Here is an 18,359-nt window from a genome sequence, read left to right on the forward strand (position 1 = left end):
CATTTAGCAGGTGCCAATCCATCCAATATTTCCACACAATGATTAGTGAAACAGTGAATCAACTTGTCCACGGGTGCATAGTTGCTCAGCAGGTAGACTCGTACATTGTGATCTCACCATAATCATTTCTCTTCAGCTTTTTTTTTTACAAGATCTTTTGCACATTGTCCTTTTTAAATAAACTGAACTGAACTGAACATAATGTATAGTACTAGCTCAACACATTCAATTAAAACATGTCAGAAAAGTCATCATTCTCTTCATATATTTTAATATAAATTAATTTATGATATGGAATAATCTCCTTCCTAATGTAAGGCCACAGGTCTTCTTCAACATATTATAAAATGTTTTTTATGCAGTCTAGGGCCGGCGTGTTGGCTGTGGGACTACTTGAGGAGGAGTGGACAGGTAAGAAGAGTGTATTGTGAGTCCTTGCGTCTGTATAATCTAAACTTCTTTCTTCCAGGGTGGTTTCCTGTTGCCCTTGAGTGGAGGTGTGGATAGCTCATCCACTGCCTGCATTGTCTATTCCATGTGTGTTCTGGTCTGCAATGCCACAGCAGAGGGACGTAAGTAGTCACTTGGGTAGTTTCTTGGTTTTGACTGAAGGCACTGTTAGCAGACGAGGGATTCTGCTTATGGAACTTTGAGTGATCATTCTTTCTCCTAATTATTACCACTGAGCTATGGTTCAGTTGTCTAGCAGACGCAGAATGAGATATTCATCCTGGATTGTCGGATGCCAGAGAATACTCTGAAATCCCAAGTTTAGGGGTTTAGTATTTTCTCAGACAAAGCTTTTGACTATTAATGGGTAAACATAAGGAATTAGCTAAACCAATGCCATGCATGTTAAAGGTTTTGGAAGATTAGTAGAGAAAAGAAAATGAAATCAGACACATTTGCTCCTTTTTTTTAAAAATACAATAATACATACTATCTGTCCTCTCTAGAACATAGATTAATTGAAACGTAAAGAAAAATATCGACTGACACTAGTTCCGTTGATTCCATTCACCTTTCTGTGATTACACTTTGGGATGTTTATGTCCGTGAACCCATATCTTTTCTCCATAGATCAACAGGTCCTAAAAGATATTCGTAGGATAGTTGGAGATGAGTCTTATCATCCTAAGGAGCCTAAAGAGCTTTGTGGTCGCATTTTTACCACATGCTACATGGCTAGTGAAAACAGCTCTGAGGACACTCGTAATCGGGCCAAAAACCTTGCGGCTCAGACTGGCAGGTGAGACAGTAAGCACTAACTTTGACTTCTTTGTGCACACTGATGGGACACTGAATTTTTCAGAGAGAGGTTCAGAAAGAACGGTAGATGCAGGGTCTAAAGATAATAAAAGCAGTTTAAATATCTGGGATCAGAGTGTAGTGGAAAAGGAGGTATGTGAAGCGACCAGTGCAACAGGATGAAGGGAAGACGAAAATGGCAGGTGTGATCTAAGCCTGAAGAGCGGCAGTGACAGTAAGAGGGAAGCTTTGTGAAATTTCTCATGATGCATGGTTTAGCAATAGTAGCTCTGAGAAAAAGGCAAGCAGAGTCAATAAATTATTAGTGAATGAGTAAGTGCTGAGGGTTTTCATTGAATGAGAACAGAAAAAAAAGATCAGAAACATACAGATTCTTTAAATAAGTAAGTAAATAATTAATTCATATTTATAGAGCCCTTTCCAGACCAGGGTCACAAAGCACTTAAACATTAAAAAAACAAAACTCGATAAAATATATACTTAAAAGATCAAGAGAACAACGCAGGATTTACAGAAAATCGAGGAAAAGCCTGCACGAATAAAAATGTCTTAAGATGTTTCTTGAAGGAGTCAGTAGACTACATAAAACACAGAGGGAGAGGAAGATCGTTCCAAAGTTTAGGAGGCCCTGAACTGTGTGTGAGGAACCATCAGTAGATTCTGATCCACAGACCTCAGAACCCGAGCTGGGGTGTAAGGCTGGATCAGATCACTGATGTAAGGTGGAGCCTGATCATGAATAGCTGAAGTAAGAATCAGAATTTTAAAGTTGATCCTGAAAGAAACTGGCAGCCAGTGAAGAGCTTTAAGGATCAGAGAAATGTGAGTTCTTCTACTTGAGCGGGTCAGAATTCTCGCTGCAAAGTTTTGTGTCAACTGCAGGCGAGACAGCTCCTTCTTGTTAAGACATGATATATATACTGTATCTATTATGTGTTAATGCTTATTTATAATTATATATATATATTATAATTATAATGTGGTAAAAATGCGACCATATAACATATAAACATTTTATATATATATATATATATATATATATATATATATATATTATAAATAAGCATTAACACAAGGTCATGGGAGGTCACGACTAGATGGCATTAACACGTACAGGGGACATATTTATCAAGAATAAATAGAGAAGACTAGAGTTGTTCATGATTGTGGTTAATGATGATATGAAGACGATCATTGTTACCACTTGGAGGAGCCTTGCTGTGTCAACCCTTGAAAGTAAATTCCTTAAAGATAAAGATGCACAACAATTATGATGTTATTTTAGAAATGTGTAACATCTAACAACAATCACTTTTCTGAGGAATTGTGACCATGAATATGAACAGGTAAAAGTCATCATAACAAAGTGTCTTTATGTTTGCCTGCAGTTACCACATGAACATCAATATTGATGCGGCTGTTAAAGGAATTCTGGGTATATTCTACCTGTTGACAAAGGCCTCTCCTCGGTTTACTGTCAATGGAGGAAGTCGCACAGAGAACCTGGCTCTTCAGAACCTACAGGTATAATTGATTCGTGGTCATGCAAGAGCTGCCTAGGTTTATATCTCATCTAATGTAGAGTTGCCTTTCCATTAGATGTTAGGAATATTGATGCTTTATGCTCTGAATGCTCTGCTTGGATTGTGTACATTTTTCACAGACAATCGAGATAACACAGGACTTGTTACACTATAGACTAAAGGCAAAACAATAAAATCCACTCACACTGCACATTTGCTAATTTCTCTTGTACCTGTCATATTCTGATATTGTTGCAGATTTCCAACAGAATGTCTTTTGGGCTGGGATACAAACTTGAAATTCACCAAAATGGTTTTAAATTGTAAAAGAATGCGAAAGAGAAGAAGGAGGAGAGAGTTCTTGTAAGAACAGACGAAGAACAGCTTCTGTTTCCTGTTGCAATTCTGCTTATTGATTCTGTTTGTTTTGTTTTTTAAATACTTTCTAAAGTGCAGGTGAAGTGCTTTTTTATCTAAGCTGAGTGATTCCTTTTTACTCTATTAGTTTGGGATGATGAAACACAATGTAATAATGATCCGAGTGATCTGCAGTTGGACCGCTGATGAACCCTATATAGATGAGAATCTTGAAAATAATCGGACTGGCCCTGAAACAGAAATGTTCCAAATTTTTGTCCATGACTCTTTACATGCTTTAAATTTACTCGGCTGTCCTGTGTTTTTTTTTTATATTAATAGCCAATAAACTGTGTCACTATCACTGCCTGTTGACATCCCACCTAGGTACAGGTATAATGTATTCTCCTTGACTCCATTTAGCTTCGAGCTCATCATGCTATCTGACTCTACTAACCTGCCAACCCCACACTAGACTCAAATAATGGCAATAGTAAGTCAATAAATGAGCTAGTGTTGTCCAGAATGATTCCTGTAAGTGACAATCTGAGAGAACAACAGCCATACAATGAAGAAAAGAAAAGTGGAGCGGTCCTAGTTTCTGCATGTTTAAGCATAAAACAAACCATTCTGAGCAGAAGAAATGGATTTTTCATTTTTCTACTGCCATCTTCTGTTCACCCTAATGTCTTCATATATTAACTCTACTTAATCACACCTCCCTGACTCCTCCGGTATAGGCTCGAATCAGGATGGTCCTTGCCTACTTGTTTGCCCAGCTCAGTCTGTGGTCCAGGGGGATTCCAGGCGGCTTACTGGTGCTGGGCTCTGCCAATGTGGATGAGAGGTAACAGACTTGTTTTCTGCAAAGAAAATTTGTTTCCTGATAATTATTATCTTTTTTTGAAAATCGTTCCCTAAGAGGGCTTTTGAAATATTTTGTGTAAAATGATCTTATGTCAGTCACACAGTGTTGAATAATAATGCAAATTGTATTAAAAATGATAATTTATAATTTAATAAATAAAAAATAACTTTTGTGTTGCACTATAGTTCATTAATTTTCAATGTAAACAAGAGTTTGAAATGCCATAGTTGAACAAATGGTTCAACTTCCAGATCAGAATGCAATCACGATGTATGGAAGCTGAATGTTCTCCTGTGAAGATATAAACTCCTTATTCATCAAAGTTCAGATAATTCTAAAATATGAAGCAAGTTCAGAGAAAAGGGGATGACTGATCTTTCTCTGTGTGATCATTTCAGTTTTTGTCTTGATCACACAACAAAACACACACTCCCACATTTTCACATTACACCCATTATTCCTACAATAACTCTTTTGTTGCAGTTAAGTGGACATTTTCTTGAGTCTTTGTTTGAAAACCGTAAATATGGGCGTCGGTTTCAAAAATGCTTGTATCAGTGCTTGTATAGTGGAAAGATGCAGTGAAATGATAACTACACCTAGCTGCTGCGAAATGTGTAGGTATTTCTTAAGCGATATGTAAGCCGAACTACTTGAAATTACTAAACCAGCCAAAGGACTTTCTGTTTGTTGTCTCGAGATACTGCATAATGCAACACAGAATAGAATAGAAAATAGAATAGAAAATCTTTATTCATCCCCAGAGGGGAAACACACTTTTACAACAGCACAGTTGAAAAAAATGAAGTGCAAGGAAAAAAAGAAATAATAATAGGGATAATACAAAATAAAATAAAAACGATCTTAAAAATATACAAATTATTTACAAAATTAGAAATTTAACACTATTAACAAAATAAAATAGAATAAAATAAAAATAAAAAACAAAAAATAAAATAAAACACACGAAGAAAAACACACTACGGATTAGCATCAGGATATTTAAAGTAGAGAGTTAAATATCCTGACACCAGTTGGGATGAAGGACCTTCTATAACGCTCCGTCCTGCCTGAGCCTGCCACTGAAGGAGCTGGCGAGCTCCTCCACGGTTAGGTGCATTGGGTGGAGAGTGTTGTCCCTGATGGAGGATAGTCTGGAGAGTGTCCTCCTCTCTCCCACCTCCTCCACCGAGTCCAGCGAGCGGCCCAGGACAGAGCCGGCCCTCGTGACCAGCCAGAAGTACATTTTAATTTAACAGAACCGACATTATGTACAATAGAAGATAATGTTATTGTAAATATTAATGCAGAATTCTAGCTTTTAATTGTGTACTATTAAATCCCAAACTTATTGATCTCAAAGCTTTCAAACCATTGTTGTGTAGGCAAAGTCACTTTCTAGTAAACAATGATTACACTGGCAGCTTTTCACTCTTCATAATTTAAAAACAACCCAATAACAAGATCAATATCTTATTGCTTTTACCCCAGCCTGACAGGTTATTTTACCAAGTACGACTGCTCCAGTGCTGACATTAATCCTATAGGGGGCATTAGCAAGATGGACCTTAAGAACTTCCTGCAGTACTGTGTGAAGGAGTTTCACCTCACTGCACTGACTGAGTGAGTTTTCTTCAGGGTGAATGCAAATTTCCTTGGGCGAATAACTGCATATTGAATTTTAATTATTGGTTTGCATCCCTCATAGAATTCTGGCTGCTCCACCTACAGCTGAACTGGAGCCTCTGAAGGATGGACAGGTGGCTCAGACCGATGAGGTATACATAAATACAAATTATAAACCTTTAAGCTTGCTTTCAATCAGTAGCCACAACGTCCACTTCAAATTTGTGATGAGAATGCCATCTATGCTGTCCTTATTCCACTTGTGACATTTGTCACATTATCCTTTTTGTAACTTTCCAGTTTCAAGTCCTGTTTGTTTCCAAGCTACCCTGCTTCTTGGATCACAGCTTGAGATGTTGCCAACTATTACTAACTATTACTAGAAAATGTTGTCTGTTTTGTCAAGCATATTCGTTCATTCACACGCATTTTTAAACTCGTATTGAATCGAATTTGTTTTACATCAGGGTAATAATGGTCCCTTATGTGGACTTTATGTAAAAAGTATCATGAACAAATCAGAAAAAAAAACAGAATTTAAAAATGCAATCAATTACTCAAGGACAACCTTTTTTTTTCTTCTCCAAAATTGTATTTTAGACTGCACCTATATCTTTTGTACAGGTTACAGACTAGTTCTTGCAGTGGTATAAATAGTTTCTGGAATCTGATTGTAATGTCTTGTAAATGCTCATCTGTATTTGGTTTGATTGCTTTTTGGTATTGCATTAGATTAGGACCCACAGTGGCGCAGAAGTACAAATACACATCAATATTAAACAACATTAGACGAAATTAAGGTGGGCAGTGGATGTGAATAGCTACTGTATGTAATTAGTCAAACCTTTTTGACATTATTTAAATTCATCAATTGTGATAGGTTATATGATATGGTATGAAATTATAAATTGATAGAATATGATTTGATAGGTTGATGTATTATAGATTCATAAGATCTGATAGACCTGATATAATATGACAGATTGATGGATATTCTATGATAGATTGATTAGATATGATATGATAGGATACTCATGGAAAAATATTGATCCTAATGAAGTCTATCCTTAATTAAAGATTTAAATAAGGTATAGTTCCCCATCTTTCTTAATCCGACTAAATTCGAACATTCACTGGTCCATAGCGGGATCAAACGGTCTCCAAAAATCTCTAGCCTGGGTCCACCCAAATTATTTAATGATGTTTATTTTACGATGTTTAAAACACTCACCCAACGGTAATTCCCAAATGACGGAAATAATTGCCTCTCTCTATGAGGTATAATTTTATTTTTCTAAAACCCAGTTTAATGTGTTGTAATTAGGTGGTCTCCATTCATTTATACCACCCAGCAGTTAATCCATCTGTCGCATGGGATTTCCCTTCTTTTAATCTTTTAATTGCAGAATCTAAGTTTGTTTTCTGTCATTTTTTTCTATTATTCCATCATTTTGTTCATGTTAACCTTGAAAAGCCAAGGGACTCTGTCACTAAAATGGATTCCTCAAATGGCAAATCGAAGGGGACTATTTCTTGCAGTGGACAAATATTTTCTGGAATCTGATTTGAATGTTTTGTAATTGTTACTCTTTATGTCTACAGTTATTTGGTTTGATTGCTTTTTGGTATTGCATTAGATGAGAAATCTACAGTGGCTCGGAAGTGCAATACACAACAACATTAGACGAAGTGGATGTGGGCAGTGGATGTGAATTAGGCACACCTTGGGCGTCATAGCTCGGATGGTAGTGGTTGACTCGTGGTCTGAGAGGTTGCAGGTTCAATCCCAGTTCCAGACGAGATTGTGGCGTTGTGTAAGACACTTTACCCTGATTGCTCCTGATGGTTGAGCTGGTGCGCTGCATCGCAGTCTACTCCCATCAGTGTGTGATTGTGTGTGTGCGTAACTTAGTGTAAAGTGCTTTGAGTGCTGAATAAGCATAGAAAGCACTATATAAGTAAGAGCCATTGAAATTATTTAAATTTATCAAATGTTTATTTTTTTGATTCAGAACATTATTTAAAAGGGTTGTTATAAGACATATACGATATGGTGTGATATGATAGATTAATACAATATGTTGTCATAGGTTGATATATTATAGATTCATAGGATATGATGTGTATATATAATTTCCTTAGATTTTGATGTTTACCTTAGGGATCTGTATTTGAGAAAAAAGGCATCAATCTGGTGGTCATTATGTGATTGAGGTTGATAATTAGGCTTTTCGTAAAATTCTATGAACCGTTTTAAACATTTTAGCTGATTTTCTACTTAATTAGTCATTGGGTTACTGATTTTATGTACAGACCAGTATGGTTGCTGCCATCTTATTTTGTTTGACCGAGTCTCATTGATTTTCCACCTGACATCTTGTGTGTTTATTCGTCTATATCTTTTTAATTATTTTTTTGAATTTGGTATTGCGAGGTAAGGATTGAGTGTTCTTTAAGTGAGTTTTCCTCTGTATATGTTCCAATTCAGTAAGCTTTTCTTGTCTAGTTATCTTCAAATTGGAATGGATGGCTACTATTTTACCTCTCAACATAGCCTTTGATGCATCCATACTGTGGGTGATGGCACTTCCTTATCATCATTCAGTTCCAAATGGGATTCACGTTCTACTTTCGGTTAATTTTCAATTGCTTGATTATTTTAAATATTGGAATTTAGTACTCCGTTGGATATGAGGATTGTATACAGTTAATATTAAACAAAGCCAGGTTTATTGATCTGTTATCTATTATTGGTGTCCCTCTCAAAAGTTTCTCTAAAAAACTGGTATGCCCCATGGAAGTATATCAGCACCATCCAGACAAAATCAAAAGAGCACCGAGCCACTTTAACGCTCAGGCAATTGTGTGATTCACAGATGTCATGTGACACAGTGAAAAAAGTCATTTTTTTCACTTGTAATACTTGTATGTATTGTGATTGGCTGCCTTTCTCTGAAGTCTTAACACTCATTTTCCCTCTTACAACTGTCTTCAGGCTGACATGGGCATGACCTACTCGGAGCTATCAGCAATCGGCCGTCTGAGGAAGATCTACAAGTGTGGCCCTTACACTATGTTCTGTAAACTCATCCACATGTGGAAGGATGCACTGTCAATAGAAGAGGTGAATAGCTCTATTAGTAAGCACTGTTGGCAATTTGAAAATAACACAATTAACAAAATAAACATTTATAAGTTTTGACCATCTCAACTAACTCAGCGGAAAACGATCATTTATTTGACTCCTTACTTTTTTTTTAAAGTCCAGTTATGAAATACCCTAACCAGCAGAACCAGCATTTCCTACCCATGTCTGTTTTGTATAATCTAATGGTAATCAACACCACATGTCTCATGAAGGAAGAAAATCCTGGAGGGGCAAAACAAAATGAGCCCTACAATAGTCCAACCACTTTATTACCCTAACCATGATCACATAGAAACCAGTAAGCTGCAGGGAAAGACCTGGCATGTGTTCTAATAGGTAAGAAAGTAATTTATGTTTGTAAAGCGCATTTCGCAGACCATGGTCACAAAGAAATGTATTGTATTGTTCGCTGTGTTTTAAGCGCCGTTTTCGACATTATAGAACTCTTCTTGAACAGTATTTTGTTCACTTGCAAATGTTATTGCTCTAGTGTTTTAACTTGTCTCAAGCATTAACATTTTATGTTTAACTATATTAAGATTAGAACAGATAGACTTGATTAATCCCTCTGGAGATATCCAGAATGTATCCTGCATAGTTTAGATGAAAAGGTGCATTACTTAAAAAAGTGAACTAGACCCTAAATAACAAGAAGAGAAATCACCTACATCACATGAATGTGATGTAACACGTGCACAGGATGAATCTTAACTGTTGTTTTTTTCTATAGGTGGCACAGAAGGTCAAACGCTTCTTCCGGATGTACTCGGTGAACCGTCACAAGATGACCACAGTGACCCCTTCTTACCATGCTGAAAGCTACAGCCCTGACGACAACCGCTTTGACCTGCGACCTTTCCTCTACAACACCTCCTGGAGTTGGCAGTTTAGGTCAATAGACCGAGAGGTAGATGCTGTCAAGTTGTTATTTAACAGAATGATACTTGGTCTCTTCAACATTGCATGGAGGCTGGGACATTGCATGTGGAGTGGTAGACAGATGTTGCTTTTCCTAGACTTTGCACCAATATGTTGTTTTCACATTACTGAGCCTCGATGGAAAGGTCTGCTCTTAGGCGCAGAACGAAGGTCAGACTGATTGTTGACATCTTAGAACTAAAGGGAACAATGCAGGTTTTATTCTGGTTGTGAATCGATGGTTTAAATCGACGTATATGTGAATCCAGGCTGGAGTCCTGTCCAGGTTATTGAGTGTTGGTAAGCACTTCATAGTCACATGTTGTAGTTTAGTTAGTCAGGATTTCAAGCCATAGTCTGCCAGTCAGGATGAATGGAAGCTAAAAAAAAAAGCAAAAACAGTGAGATATGTGATTACATCTACTGAGCTTGGGATGCTGAAGGTTGGTGGTGGTTTGGCCAGTCCTTTTTTTGAATCCCTTCGCATCAGTCAACATAAGCTTACATAGATTAGAATCAGAAACTTTAATTGCAAGTTTTGTAAACACAACATAGATTTTCTTTTGCGTTTACAGTACAAGTCATGTCATTACAACAAAAAGAGTCTAAAGTATGCTTTTGTTTACCTTTTCTTTAGGTGTCTTGGATTTCTGCAAACAAACAGAAGCAGTAAGATTGTGTCTAAAAATGTAAAGAAGAAAGGTTTAAATGTTTATAATGCCTTATTGTCTGTTTTTATCTTCACAGAGAGGAAGCCCCTGAGCATAGCTTGCTCCCCGCTAACTCAGTTTAAAAGTACATTTTTATTCCGTTGTTGAAGGGATCAGAATGTGATTTTGATCAGAGCCACAATAAAGTCCTTCCAATGTTTTTCAATTGTTTTTTACTACAAAGCATCTTTTATTAGAGGGACACTTTTTTTTGGTCTGTCTTTTACAACCTCAAAAACAGTTTAGTCAGTTTTATATCAGTATTGTATCAACCTTCAGATCCATATTGAATTTAACAGATTTAATCAGATAATGTCAAAGTTCTTGGGGACTTTAACATCCATGTGGATATAGTAAATAATAGCTTGGCTAATATGTTAAATTCCACACTAGAATCAATTTTCTTCTGTCAGTGTGTTCATGAATCAACTTAACCCAATTGTTTCAACCACACCTCAGATCTTGTACTAGGCTTGAAATTAAAATTAATTGTCTCTCCTTAGAACTCAGTTTTGTCTGACCATCAATTAATAACCTTTCATTTTATAAAAGCTGATCTAGCACTACAGAGCAGAAGTATGGACTTATATTTGTAACTTGTGAAAGTGTCATCTGTAAATATTCATTGGTTGCGTGTGTGTGCTGATATGCACCAATATAAAAATCATATTTGTGACTTGAATAAAAAAAACATTTGTATTTGTAAATATATCATTTTAATCTACAAAACAAAACGGGTAAAACTTAAAATTCTGCGTGTGAAACCAAATTTTACATGTGGATCAGCCATTACAAGTATTCTTATTTGTTGCAACAGATTCGCCTCTTACAAGTCTCGTTTATTTTCAGACAATCGTACCACAATATCTGCAAAAATCTGACTTGTAAGTCTTGCAACTCAAATAACATCCACTAGATGTCGCGATCACAGTCCAGCCATCAGACGCGGAATGACATTACGGTAGCCGTGAAGAAGAAGAAGAAACGTCCAAAAGATAACCACTCTAGTAAAATGAAAAAAGAAAAAAAGTGTGATTTTATAATTCTATTACAATTCTATTTGTGGCCCCTCTGTGACCTTCCTTCTTATGCTGCCCTTTTCACCATCCATAAGATGACAAAGCTGACATTGCAAGAAACTACCTTGTAAGATTTTCTTTTTTTTTTTATAACCTTGGTTCTACCAAAAGGCCTCACTTTCCACCAACAAGTCAGTATTTCAAACACGGGGAATCAGTCTCTTTGACAGCACATGCTTCTGCCTTTTGCATGCCGTCGCTATGGGTTACACTATAGGAAAGCAGTGGGATTGATGTGCTCCGTCAGCAGCCCAACAGCCCCACACACTGCCCACCGTCTGAAAACAAGACAGACCTGCTGGGACTCACACTAGCTAGAAAACATGCTCCATCTTGGAAGCATAAAGTTTGCTTGTGGACGAGGCTTGGGACAACATGGATCCAGAAACGCTCTCCCTCACCAGTGGAGTGCCCAGAACGGGAATACCTGAAAAGGTGTACTGAAGAATCATCCTGTATTATACATATTAATCTGCCACACAATATTTGGCATCTCTTTTTTTATTCTTTCTTCCAAACTTGACTCTAAACATGCAAAATTTCCAAATTAAATTGACTCTTTAAATTAAACTTGTGTTCATATTCTTGAAATGTAAACATATCCCGAAACAAAATTCTTTCTCTGCTTGAAGCATGCCTGAACTATGAAAAAATACACTTTTTCAAAATGATTGGTCATCACAAATAACTGGAACCATAAACAAACAAATCCTCTGACTTCTTCATTTTAACATATGTCTCTGAATCTTTCTGGTGGTCTGATTGTACATCTGAACCTAGTCTGATGTGGTCTGGCTTCATGTTGTAAAAGTCATCTACTGTCCTCCTGCATTCCTTGATGAGCAACATGGAGCTTCCGTAGCATGTTCTTCCTCAGCATTTCAGGTATAACTATTGGGTCACCAAAAAGACTATTCCTTTTCTCAATGCTATAGTGTGAGTGACGGGCCAGTATTGTGACAGTCATCATCATGTCCACCTGTTTTCCAGCTCTGGCCAGCCATCTCTGTGGGGATCTTGTAGCATCTGTAATGTTTGGTCATCCACAGTCTTGTCTGCAGCCTAGATGGTGCTGTTCCAAGCGGTTTCTTGAAGCCAGATGCCACCAGGACTGTAGTTGTAGGCTTGAGTTGAAGTTCAGTTCAGTTTTGTTCATCCCTGATTTTCTTACTCATGGATTTGAACACTTGGTATGGCAGGACGTTGGCTTCTGCACCTGTGTCCAACTTAAAATCCACATTAAATTGTGGACATCCATCGTTCCAAAATAACCGATTTCAGTATTTGATGGATGCATTTTCTTTTCCAGCTGGTATTCATGACTTCCACACATTTTCGCATAGTGGTTTGGTTTCCATATTTTCTGCAGGTGGCGCCGTATGCAGGACATTGTCGTGGCTGGTGTGTTCGTCCACACATGTATTTGCTAGTGAACTGTACTGTTGTTGAGCAGGTTGTTTTTTAACTTTTATCTGCTGCGGTTTATATTCATGTCTGCTACTTTCCAGTGCACGTTGAGGCTTTTCAGTTGCATCCATTACTTGAATCTGTGCTTTTGCCGTCTCTGCTGTGTCTATTGGCCTCTCCAATGTGAGATAAGGTTCTCTCAAGAGTCTCTTTAAGGCTTTCATTTTTCATGCCCAACACAATTTTGTAGCGTAACATTTTTAAAGGCTCCGAACTCACAGTCCTTACTCTTCTGTCTTAGGTTGAGTTCCGTCTTCGTTCAGTGACATATTTTTCAATTGTAATGGATTCTGATATTGGATGAGGGGCCCCTGCTCCAGGTTGACATAGTCAAAAAACCCTTCTTCCACCTAGTGTACAGGCCGTCTTCTGGTTGGCGGGCCCACGTACAACCTCTGGCTGCTTGTTGACATAAACATCTCCCTCCGTGCTCCACCGGCTGCTGGAAGTCCGAGGCAGGCATTGCACAGAACTTTCGCCAATCCCTAAGAGTGGAATACTTACTAGTTAATGGGAAAGGAGGCCTTTTATCGTGGCAGGTGGTGAGTGCATCCTTCTTTCTTAGCAGTGAGGCAGAGCCTCGAGAGGTAACCCATAGCGACAGCCTGTAGGGGGCGGAAGCACACATGATGAAGAACACTCAAATGTGACGTGATGGATGCACAGAAACATTGGTGTCAATAAATTGGGTTGAAAAAGATTTAACAACTTTTAATTAGTTCAAAACTTTACATTAGTTCAACCAAAATGTTAACTTCTCATTTTCCATTTGCCCTCATATGGACTTAGGGTCTGGAGTAATTTATTCATTTTTAGAGTTATAGGCAAAAGTGAAAATCCATTTTAATGAAGTGACTGGCACCCAGGGACGAACTCCCTCCACATTTAAAAACATCCATATTCCTCCATACTGCTCATCTGGAATGCCCTTCTTCTATTGAAGCCTTGGTGTGCAGAATTTATTTCGGAAAAAAATTGCCAAGTATATATTTTAAACTCGTTTGTGGTGGGCGTTAAAAGACAGCGCTATGAACCGAAAGTACTTTGAAATACTCCCGGTAAATATCCCCCCCATCACTTTAAAACAAAATTGTCCCATTGTCCTCCCAGTTTCTTAGCAAACCCAGCAAGCAGCATTTAACTTCAGAGAACTTTATTTACACATCCACAAACGGGAACAATGCAGTGAAAATAGATGTAGCCTGACAACAAAACATAGAAAAGCATAAAGTCCAAAATTGATGAAATCTCCACACCTGGGAGGTTTTTTAGTCCAGTTCAAGTTCTTGCATCTTTGAGAAAAATAAACACAGGGATTGTGGGTCGTGATAATACAATCATGTTGCTGTTGAAAATAAACCAAGAGGGAAATTAAAAATCTCACAGAACACAAGTTTAGCCATCTGCTACACATCTGCTGGCCAGAGGAGCAGACATCTGCGTGTTGTCCAGGCTGGACTGGAGCTAGCCAGATTGAAAATGGGCATTTTTCTGTGGGGAATGGAGCCCACCCGGAAATGCTGCCTCTGTTGAATTTCATCTCCCACTCGTTCAATCACTTGTAGTCCAAGCTGCTCGCAAAGAATTCAAATGCTAAAAAAATATGTTTTACTAATTTATTTTTTACTACAGAGGTTTTATTTTGTCTTTTTAGAAAATAAATGACAGCAAAAAAAGTCTTTGGACAAATCCCACAACAGCGGCGTAGTTCAACTTTCAGTGCCTTCAGGGCATAAAAACATTGTTTTTCCAGAGATGTGACTTTGTGCGCCAGGTCCCTCCCCATCTTTTACAAAGAAAGTAAAGTATGACTTTAATGTCACCACTCCACCGATGCACTGTGGAGCCACTGATCAAGGGATGAGCTGTGACTCCGCCCCCATGTGGTAAACCGTTCTCCTTACGGGCCAACCATGGCTCAGTAGATGACTTCGTAGACTGTGGCCTTCTTGTCACCCGAGCCGGTGACGATGAACTGGTCATCCGGAGAGATGTCGCAGCTGAGCACCGATGACGACTCTTTAGACTGACGACACAGGAAAGACAGGTCAGAGACTCAAAGCATATTGAAAATAAACATTTATAAAGTGGGACAAGGAACAGGGATAATAAAATTAATTGAGTGATTTAAACCTAGTCGCCTGTCAGGATAAATATTTTTGATACAAGTTCCTTTGCAGATGCATGCAACATGTCTTGGACTTCGTAAATACGCTTAAATCACTTCTTATTTATCTGGATTACATTTATTAATCAAGACTCAACACCTCATTCTTTCCATCACTTTCTAGCCATAACAAGAAAACCACACACTCTCACTAATTAATTACAATTACTTCTGTATTTTGCAGCAATTGGAAGAAAAAAGTGTCTAAATAATTACGCAAACACCTTGCCTTGTTTCTCTATTAAATATCAATCCCTCTCGTTCCTTATATAGTCCTTATATTTAAGATCCTTTACTGCCATGCATTATAATACCTCTTTGACGGCAACACCATCTAAAGAATCTACTAACTGCGGACGTACAAAGAGACGAAAAAATATATTTTGTCTTAAACAACTGTCGTCACACAGTTAAATGGGAACAATTAAAAGGGATGAAAATGAAGCCCCTTACATTATTTTTCTACAAAATAGACAAAATCGCCCTTCCGTCGATTTGGCCGTTTTTTATTTACTAATCTTTTTTAATTTATTTAATTTATTATTATTTATTCCTTTTGAGTTGGAAAATATTCATCAACAGTGATGAGTTGATATTTGTAGAAGTCTTCAAACTGTTAAACTATATTTGCATTGATTTACGTTCTGCAAATCTTTTTTGAGGTTCAATAGAACAACATGCGTAAAGATTGAAGTGTTGTTGGACTCATTTAGACATCTTCTGTTCCACACGTTTTCTCGTTTCCTGTTGTCAGTGATGTACCTGGAATATGCTGGATCCATACGGAGTCCTCCAGGCGTTAAGGAGGTTGTCTTTGCCAGTGCTCACAAACCATTTTCCTACAAGAACGAACACAAAGTCATCATCCCTTTGAGGAAGACTGCGAGGACTTGAAGCAGGAGGAGGGCGAAGGGAGGGGAAACACTTTTGGCATAATTAACTGCACGAATGTTCTTCTCTGTGATGAAACATCCTCAGGTGATCTGATGTAAGCAGACCATCAATTTGTAGAAGAGCATGCAAGTGAACGCACCGCAGTAAGCAAACTTGAGCGAGAGAACGCAGCTCTCGTGGAGGTGCAGCTGGTACTTGTCAGGTTTAGAGACATGCAGAACTTCCACGTTGCTGCTCTCCATGCCCACAGCTAACCACTCGCCTGTAGGGCAGTAACCCAGAGAGAAGATCTGAATCGGGGGGGGAGACGTTGTGAGTTTTTGTGTATCTGCTTTGATTATTTCATCGATTTTTGTACCTGTGAGGTGAAGTCGTGCTGCTGGAGCTGGCGTCCCTCTCGAAGGTCCCAGCATCGAACGGTGTTGTCAAGTCCTCCCGTCCACAGTTTGGTCCCGTCGTTGGAGATGTCGATGCAGCTGGCTCCGTCCGTGTGACCCTGGAACTGCCTGCAGAGCACATGTCAGGTTCAAGAGTGTGAGGAGGGAGACACACAACTGACTTCCCAGGAAAGGCCACATAAAGAAACGTCAAACATTTGTGAGAGTAAGTTTCACTCTCACCGGACCAGCGTCTGGTTGTGAAGGTCCCAGACCACGATGTTTCCGTCGCTGCAGCAGGAGAAGCAGACCTTGTTGTCAGGGGAGATGGCCAGAGCGTAGCAGGCTGGTGCAGAGGAGGTCAGCTCTGCCTTTATGCGAGGAGTGGGCGTGGCTAGATCCCAGATAGACAATGTGCTGGCCTCGCCACCGACAATCAGCGTTCTCCCGTCTGAGAGAAGTTTGCAGGAACGGATGTAGTTATCTCGATTCTGTGACAGAGCATCCAGGGAGCACTATCAGTACATCTGCATGGAGTCACATCTTTTCTACTTCAATGTATAGTTCACTCATGTCAACTGAGGAGATGTTTTTAGAGCAATCCGTTTATTTTTTGAGTTACAGGAAATTAATGTCCATATGACAGTCTCAAACTATGCTCACTATTCTGTGTTCCTCTAGATGGGGTAAAGTACAAGATGGATATCGGAGACAAGCGATATGGATGTATTTGGATGAGGGGGACACAGAACATTGAGATGCATTTCAGCCTGTCACTCAAAAAGACACGGATAACTCTGAAAATGTTCCCACACCTTAGTAGACATGAGGGTAAAAAACGAGCCATCAGTGTAATGCTCTTGAGAACAACAGGAACAACTTCAGTGTCTCACCAGACAGTCGAGCTGAGCCATCGGGCTCTTGGTCCCAGGCTGGCTGATGTCCCACACTTTGACGCAGCCTTTGCCGCCCGTGTAGACGTGACGAGTGGAGGTGCTGATGGTGACAGCACACACCACCTCTCCGTGGTTCAGGGTGTGGATCTGCCGGGCGTGGCGAGGAATGCCTGGACCGAGCAGGGCGTCAGGTGGGAACGGTACTGGCTGCATCTGACCATCCGCACTCACGTGGAAGGAGTAGGCTCTGGAGAGAAGCAGCAAAATGTATCTATCCAAGTTAACAAGAAGTAACATACATAACATCATACATCTTTTTGTTAGAAAAACAACTAAACTAAGGGGACTAGAGCTCCTTGTGCACTGTCTCAGTGCTTTCCTAGTCAAATTTTATTTCAAGCCAAGAGGAGAGTCCAGAAAACAAAACTTACGGCTTCCCAGAAGCAGCCGACTGCAAGCTGGCAGGCAGCCCAGGGACCCTCATATGTGGGTGTGGAGATTCATAGCCCACCTGGAGGACCGGGAGATAAAGAACATGCTAGGGTTGTAGGTTACAGTGCGTTTTTCAATGTCAACATTAATGGTAATCTTTTACTCAGTTTCGACAATAAAGTTTATTTTATTTTTTTATTATTAAAGGTCCCACATAGTATTAGCACTTGACACAGTCATCAGAAACACAATCATTAAAAATGGTCTTTTTATAATTCATATAAAGCGATGAAAAACGTATGATTCATGTCTGTCTTGTAGTTGTCTATACCAACCTGATGGCTAAGAACAGTGCTAGAACAGCCTTGGTCACAATAGAAACATTAATATGCATTTCTTTCTGCAAAGCTGAAATATTTTCCCCTAAGGCTCCTAAAAATGTCTTTAAAAGCCACATTTTGTGCAAGAGTCGATGAGATGATTTATGTCATTTCCTGAATGATTTACTCGTTAGTTAGCGTTACTCGATTTGTTCAATTTCTGGCATTGTGATGTGAATTTGTTGAATGTATCCGAATCATCTGCTGTGAAGAAGTAGAGGACAGTAGATGTAACAGTGCCTCACCAA

General features: G+C 38.8%; 2 protein-coding genes across 3 annotated transcripts in view; one reads left to right on the forward strand and one right to left on the reverse strand.

The window, feature by feature from the left end:
* Positions 1-10,580, forward strand: part of nadsyn1 (NAD synthetase 1) — a 17,919-nt gene extending 7,339 nt beyond the window's left edge. Inside the window, exons 12-22 of the mRNA XM_087785450.1 lie at positions 363-411; positions 470-572; positions 1,081-1,249; positions 2,658-2,793; positions 3,890-3,996; positions 5,509-5,640; positions 5,726-5,795; positions 8,639-8,767; positions 9,522-9,698; positions 10,347-10,378; positions 10,457-10,580. Coding sequence (XP_087641576.1) covers positions 363-411; positions 470-572; positions 1,081-1,249; positions 2,658-2,793; positions 3,890-3,996; positions 5,509-5,640; positions 5,726-5,795; positions 8,639-8,767; positions 9,522-9,698; positions 10,347-10,378; positions 10,457-10,502 — 1,150 coding nt within the window. The 3' untranslated portion in view covers positions 10,503-10,580. The remainder of the gene's footprint in view (positions 1-362; positions 412-469; positions 573-1,080; positions 1,250-2,657; positions 2,794-3,889; positions 3,997-5,508; positions 5,641-5,725; positions 5,796-8,638; positions 8,768-9,521; positions 9,699-10,346; positions 10,379-10,456) is intronic.
* Positions 10,581-14,101: 3,521 nt separating this feature from the next.
* Positions 14,102-18,359, reverse strand: part of tle2a (TLE family member 2, transcriptional corepressor a) — a 37,290-nt gene continuing 33,032 nt past the window's right edge. For both annotated transcript variants that reach the window (XM_087785454.1, XM_087785453.1), the window contains exons 14-20: positions 17,731-17,810; positions 17,297-17,546; positions 16,647-16,894; positions 16,385-16,532; positions 16,166-16,316; positions 15,895-15,971; positions 14,102-14,991 (exon numbers count right to left, since the gene is read on the reverse strand). In XM_087785454.1, coding sequence (XP_087641580.1) covers positions 14,884-14,991; positions 15,895-15,971; positions 16,166-16,316; positions 16,385-16,532; positions 16,647-16,894; positions 17,297-17,546; positions 17,731-17,810 — 1,062 coding nt within the window. In that variant the 3' untranslated portion in view covers positions 14,102-14,883. The remainder of the gene's footprint in view (positions 14,992-15,894; positions 15,972-16,165; positions 16,317-16,384; positions 16,533-16,646; positions 16,895-17,296; positions 17,547-17,730; positions 17,811-18,359) is intronic.

This window comes from Callionymus lyra, chromosome 2 (genome assembly GCF_982586985.1).
Source record: "Callionymus lyra chromosome 2, fCalLyr1.hap1.1, whole genome shotgun sequence".
Classification (NCBI taxonomy): Eukaryota; Metazoa; Chordata; class Actinopteri; order Syngnathiformes; family Callionymidae; genus Callionymus; species Callionymus lyra.